Source organism: Malus sylvestris, chromosome 3 (assembly GCF_916048215.2).
Source record: "Malus sylvestris chromosome 3, drMalSylv7.2, whole genome shotgun sequence".
Lineage (NCBI taxonomy): Eukaryota > Viridiplantae > Streptophyta > Magnoliopsida > Rosales > Rosaceae > Malus > Malus sylvestris.
Window position 1 is genome coordinate 32740211 of NC_062262.1, and position 6208 is coordinate 32746418.

The following is a 6208-nucleotide window of genomic DNA, read 5'->3' on the forward strand; positions in this document are numbered from 1 at the left end:
AACAATCAAACCCCACTAAAGATTATTTACTCAAGATTACATCTTTCTCTAGCGAAGAGCAGAAATGACTTTCGTTGTGATGTTTAGCTCATTCTCTTACCACTCGTAATCATCACCCTTGAATGTTACAAAATCTAATTGCTCAAAATGAGTGTAAAGATGTTGTCCCCTTATCCTTGGATGTTAACAATGGAGAAAAAAGGCATTACAAAGATACTAGATTAACAACTGTTCAAGAAAATGGCAACGTCTGCAAAACAGTATTATATATTGCCCCTTCTATCATCATCATCACCGTAGGTAAGTCCACAGTCGAATTCCCAGAGAGTCTGAAGTACCTATCGAAAGTTGATACAAGAAAATATACCACAGAAAAACAAACTGCAAACGTCCGATCACCTTCTAAAACGAAACCCTAGAAACACACTGGATAATAATTCAATTCTGAAACCCACAATCGCATTTCAACTTGACAATCGAACACCTTTGGAAACTGTAAAATTTCCCTGTATAAGTTGTCAAATAGATGACCTGGAATCCCTTTAATAGAAATGATCATCTTTTGTAGAAATGTCCCGTTCTCTAACAAGTACCTTACCACTTGCACCTCTTCCCGCCTTCCCTTGAATCCGTTTACAGTGATTGTCTTGAGATGGACCATCAGAGAAAGCGGCGCAAACTTTGGTGGATTAAGTACTTGCCGGAAGTCTATTTCATTGCATATGCTACAATCCTAAAAGGTATTCAAAAGAAAGAATGAAAGCATGAGAATCCAAAAGGCTACCATGTTATTAAACAAGTAGCATAAGTGGAAGTACATCTTACCTCGTGTTCAAAGACGAGATGTTGTAGGTCAGGTGATTTACTGAGTAACTTTATTAGAAATCCCCAGTAACCGCAATCATAAAAAACCAGGTTCAATTGGTTCAAATTGTCAAAAGCAGGCAAATCACCCTACATCAAAATAGGATCAAGGATCACAAAAGATATTCATGCAAGAATTGAACATTTTCTACACATAATTCTGTCCCAAATATAACGTAACGAAACAAGTCAAAGACAACATACCTCCAAATTACGAATTGAAAGAGACAGGTACTTCACATTGGAGATATTTTTCAGAATATCAATGGCACGATCAGCCTGCATTTTATACTGGAGACTATATTCCACATCTGCAGATCCACCATTGGACAGTTCTTCGTACAGGAGGTCAACATTTGCCTTGACGACGGAATTTGCATTGATTAACAATAAAAACTTTGACAGGCTATCCAGCTTGACGTCAAGGGATTCAAGTTTTGGAGCATTAACACATAACTTATGATCATTGCCACCATCAGCATTTCCATACGCTAAATTTATTACTAATTTCCTAAGTTCTGGTGCTGAGATGTTGACATCCACATCATAATATTCAAGGTATCCCCGTATTTCCAAATCTTCAAGTACAGGGAGGTAAGAAAAAAGCATCTTCACTGAGATACTTTCAGGATGCTGAATTACAACACAGAGGGACTTGAGACTTGGGAAACACTTTGAGGCAGGAGGATTGGCAATAAAATTGAATTGCAGCTTCAAAACTTCTAGGTTTTTGCTCGTGAAAAGGGTCTGAGGCAATTCAAAATAATCTTCTGCATCTGAGTGAACAAAAAGATCAAGTTCACGAACATTGTGTCTAATTGCAGTGCATATCCAACGATTAAGAATAGACGGTTCGACGTTGAAGCAGGAAGAATGAAGACAGAATTTTTGGATGCGTGATAAGTCATGAGAGTCAAGTACACGATCCACAAACGCCATAAAGGCATTAACATCAGGGTAGTCATTGTCACAAAAGTATAGATTGGGTACGGAAGTCCATATGTTCTTCCATATCTTTGACAAAACAGTGGTCCTCACAGCATACTTCGTTGGAAGAAATGAAAGTGTGCGACAAAGAATATCATTTGGTAATTCACTTATCCTATCACTAACTCCTTGACGCTTTGGCCTCGAACTCATTTGTACCCTTCAGTTAAAATTGAAAAAAGTAAACAAATAAAATATTTATTTAAGCTCTGCATATGGTTACTAGAATCTAATGGGGAAGTAAATGCGCCAACATTTTAGTATAATATATTTTGATATTTCATATCAAGAATTTACAAAGAATGGCGGCAATAACACTGCATTTAACCATAATGTCTTCGACTGATAATTGCCTTTCACAGATATATTCCACCCATGAAATTCCACTTTGCCAAGAAATTTTTATTACTAAATAGAAACAAACAGATCCAAGAATAAAATATTCGATACCACAACATTGTTCTGGATGCTTTATTCAATGAGGAAATAGAATCAACAAAATAAAGATTTCATCTTTTTCTAGAGACAATCAACAGAAACGGTAAGACTTAAATTTATCTATTCCTCTATAAATTTGGCAGTTTTGGTAACCAAACAGATGAGAATGGTAAGGAAGTCAAAATGTTATACCTGGTAAGAGCTGAGCTGCTGTGATGGCCCGGGGAAAATATGAATTGGTTGTCACCGCCACTTTCTCTGCAACTCTGAAGTATGAGAGTGAAGCACAAAACAGAACACACATTTGACTTCGTACTAAAACAAATTGAACAACATAATGAGTAAAGACAAGGGGGAAGTTATGGTGGAAATGGCCCTTCCCCTTTGCACTACCACCTCCCTAAAACATGCAGAAATTGGATGAGAGTTTGCAAAACATGCAATGAAATTTGAATTGTTCTGATGCAGTAATTTGGGATGAAGAAGCTCTTTCCTAGTTGGAATCTTCTATATAAGATGATATGCCTGTTACCCTTGGGTTTCTTGCAATCAGTGATTCTTTTCAGCTGATAATTGAATTAAAAATATTACATTCCAAACATGCATTTCATTTTGACAAACCACAAAGGAAAAGGAAGGGGGTTTCAAAATAAGACTTAAGGGATTCGATTATTGCTCACCTTTGCTCTTGTAGAGGCTTCTAAGACCTTTGATTCGTTGTCCTAAAGAGGTGCGAGTGCCAATTGAGGATCAAAATTTTGATCTTTAGGTTTTCAGTTTCATCCGGCGGAAAGTTTGAGGGGGCTGAGGGGTCAATAAAGATCTATTTATACCCAGTTCTATTTTGTATTTATTAGAATTCATAAGTTGTCCGTTTTTGTTAGAAATATTCTATCTATGTAAATTTTCCTTGTTTATTGAGTCCCTCTATGGTTTCTTGCACAATAGCAGGAAGAAAATAAGCACTCCTATTCACACTGAAATAATAAAAATTCAGAAAATCAAGTGCACCCATAAAGTGAGCCACTTTAGGCTACACCAGACCAACAGGAACAAATTCTTCACTCTAAACATTGCATAGAGCCTGAGATTCACATATGACCCCTCTCCAAGTCCTAAGCAATTTTAATTCTACAGTATATGAAGAATTTATGCAACGAAAAACAAAGAGACTGCGTACTTATGTTCACCTTTGATAACAGACTCATGGCAAAAGATCATCTTCAACGAAGCATCCATTGTTTCCATTTCAAACATCAACAAAGCTAAAATTAAATTCCTAGATAAAAACCCTTATAAAGCCAACAGTGTCACTTCGATAAATTCAACTTGACACATCTTAGAACCCCTTTCAAAACATTAAAAATTTGCTTGTATACCTTCTCTTTGTTAATCCAAATTCAGGAGCATGAAAAGTCATCTTCTTCAAGACTTCACCATTCTTTAGCAAATACTTTGCTACTTCAATCTCATCTACTCGTGCCTTGACTGCCCTTATAGCGACAGTTTTGAGGTGTGATAACAAACAAGAAGGTAGAAATTCTGATGCACTCCAATTAAGCTGTACGGATATATATATCTGAAGATATATACCAGATTTCTTCAAGCATTACGCCTAAGCATTCTTCATTGGATGTGGCCAGGTGTACTCTTGAGTGACTCTATTAGGTGTTTCAACCAGAAGCAGCAGATAGGAGCAAGCAGTATCAATTTTCTCAAGTAAACAAAACTCCTTTGTGAAATATAAAGCATTAATCAAACAGAAATTCATGTGAAAATGAAACATTTGGTCATGCATAATATACTATTTGGAATCATAGTTGCCAAAAGGGGAAAAAGACTTCAGTTATAAAGCTATGTTTGGTACCTTCCATAATGCAAGTGAAAATCTTTTCATGCAGGTGGCATTAAGCATCTTTATTATTTCCTTTCCTTACCAAAACATTAGTAGTGAGTTTCTTTCAATCTATCATACATAATGACAGTACGTAATGCACAGAACAAGTTAGGATATGCTTACCTTAAAAATATGACCCTAAAAATACAGATATTCGGCAGTGGAAATTCCGGCCAGAAGCTTATGCATACGGTTACCAAATGCATATTGTTCATCGTCTTGGTACCTCCAATTGACAAAATCTTGGCTTCGACTAGGGGTTTTGTATCCTCCAGGATATATTTTGACAAAAGGCCCTCGTTGAGATGAAATTTTTAAAGTTTTGTAACTTGGAAGACCAAATGGAGTTCTAAAAACTTATTCTTATCCACTTCAGTTCATGTGCAGAGATGTCAAAGCTCAATACTTCTCCAAAATCTCAGTCAAAGTTCAAATCTTCAAGTACAGGGGGGACTTCCACTGAGTGATTTTGAGGATACTGAAATGTAACATGGAGGACTTTGAGACATGGGAAACAACCAGACGTAGGAATATTAGCCATAAACCTTCACCACCACAGGTTCAAAAGACCACATCAACATCTCACCATCATCTGATTCAACCAAAAGATCAAGTTCCGCAACTTTACGCCTAATGGCAGTGCGAATCCAACCATCAGCATGAGAGAAATCCTGGCTAAAATCCTCGGCAAGGGAATAAAAAACACGGAATTTTTTTATGCTTGTTGATTCCCGAAAGAAAAGCACACAATAAACAAACTCTGAAAAGCCAGTAGAGGAGGAGAAATCTCGACTGTCGAAGTTCAGATTGGGAACAGAGGCCCTTATGTCCTTCCATCTTGTAGACAAAGTGCTAGTCCTCACAGCATCTTTTGGTACAAGAACCGAAAGTATACGATAAAGAACTGCATCCGGTACCTTGCTGACCCTCTCTACCTCCGGCTCGAATCTTGGATTCCGAACAACAACTCATTTGTAACCTAATTAAAGAAACCGAAAAGACATGAAATTGCATAGAAATTAAAGAAACCGACAAGAAACCGAAAAGAAACCGAAAAGACATGAAATTGCTCAAACCTAGAGGTCTCTGTAGACTTAAATTAAAAATTAAAAAGTTAAAAGCTCTTAAATTTATGCTCTGTTTTGTTACGCAGAATCTAAAACGTAAATAACAGAAATAATTGCAAATTTTTACATCAAATCCCACTGTCTCAGTAAATTTTTTACAGATTGAAACAAAAATTTCACCAGACATAGTATAAATACACAAAGTTCAGACTTGAACTTTCAGTTCTTTCCATTTACTTTTCTCAGTTTTCTTGGTAACCAAACAGATGGTAAGGAAATCAAAAAGTTAGGAAGAAATTACCTGATAAGAGTTACGAGAGGACCAGAAAAATGCTAGCTTTGGTGAACGGTGAAGAAGCTGATTGGTTGCTGAGAAAACCGGGAGAGATTGTGGCTGTTTGCCCTTCTCATACCATCTCTGCAACTGCAACTGTCAAAGTTTAAACGCAGCGCTGTTGCTCTTTCCTCCTTTGCTTCCATGGAAAATTGCACAATTACCACATGAATTTTCCACTTTTGTGGTAATTACCACACAGACTAAGCTATTTTGCAATTACCCACCCAAATTTTAGAGTGTTTTACAATTTGGTTCCTTTAACGGAGGTGATTTGCACACACGGTTTTTTTTCTCACCTTTCACACTCTTTGCTTTGTTTTTGGCTTTCAAGTTAGTTTATTTGGACGATAACCACAAGACGTGAGACTCACAGACGTATGTCTAATGGAATCATCAGGTGGGTTGTCGAGTTCAATTTCAACCTGTTGGCCAACCAAATAGACTTGGTTGGACTGAGTTTCACGAGTTTCACCAGAGATTCAGATAAAGCCGAAAGGTTGTGAGATTATTTCTTATTAGCATTTTACCCAAACTAGTCCCTCATGACGGCATAATTCCTCACTTTAGAAACTAATTTGAAATCGATAGAAGTAGTCATGAGTTTGTCCATCACTCATT

The 6208-nt window shown here is 36.9% G+C and overlaps 1 protein-coding gene across 4 annotated transcripts; it reads right to left on the bottom strand.

The window, feature by feature from the left end:
• Positions 1 to 201: 201 nt before the first annotated feature.
• Positions 202 to 5939, bottom strand: LOC126616760 (putative F-box/FBD/LRR-repeat protein At1g78760). 4 transcript variants are annotated; one of them, XM_050284869.1, is made up of 7 exons: positions 5555 to 5939; positions 4310 to 5165; positions 3669 to 3950; positions 2482 to 2547; positions 1069 to 2011; positions 826 to 954; positions 202 to 733 (listed from the first exon to the last, which is right to left on the bottom strand). In XM_050284869.1, the coding sequence occupies exons 3-7, from the start codon at positions 3707 to 3709 to the stop codon at positions 416 to 418; spliced, it is 1497 nt and encodes a 498-aa protein (XP_050140826.1). In that variant the 5' UTR covers positions 3710 to 3950; positions 4310 to 5165; positions 5555 to 5939; the 3' UTR covers positions 202 to 415. The 4 variants fall into 4 exon arrangements, with proteins under 4 accessions (XP_050140826.1, XP_050140825.1, XP_050140827.1 ...); XM_050284868.1 differs by lacking the exon at positions 3669 to 3950; XM_050284870.1 differs by having other exon boundaries at positions 2482 to 2555; positions 2970 to 5165; positions 5555 to 5936.
• Positions 5940 to 6208: the final 269 nt, after the last annotated feature.

What these genes read in the sequence shown, in the direction of transcription:
- LOC126616760 (XM_050284868.1), bottom strand. Translation starts at nt 4,401, where the DNA reads ATGAACAATATGCATTTGGTAACCGTATGCATAAGCTTCTGGCCGGAA. An exon ending in AGCAGCTCAGCTCTTACCAG is followed by an intron (nt 2,012 to 2,481) that starts GTATAACATTTT and finishes TTTTAACTGAAG; the next exon opens with GGTACAAATGAGTTCGAGGC. An exon ending in ATCTCGTCTTTGAACACGAG is followed by an intron (nt 734 to 825) that starts GTAAGATGTACT and finishes AATACCTTTTAG; the next exon opens with GATTGTAGCATATGCAATGA.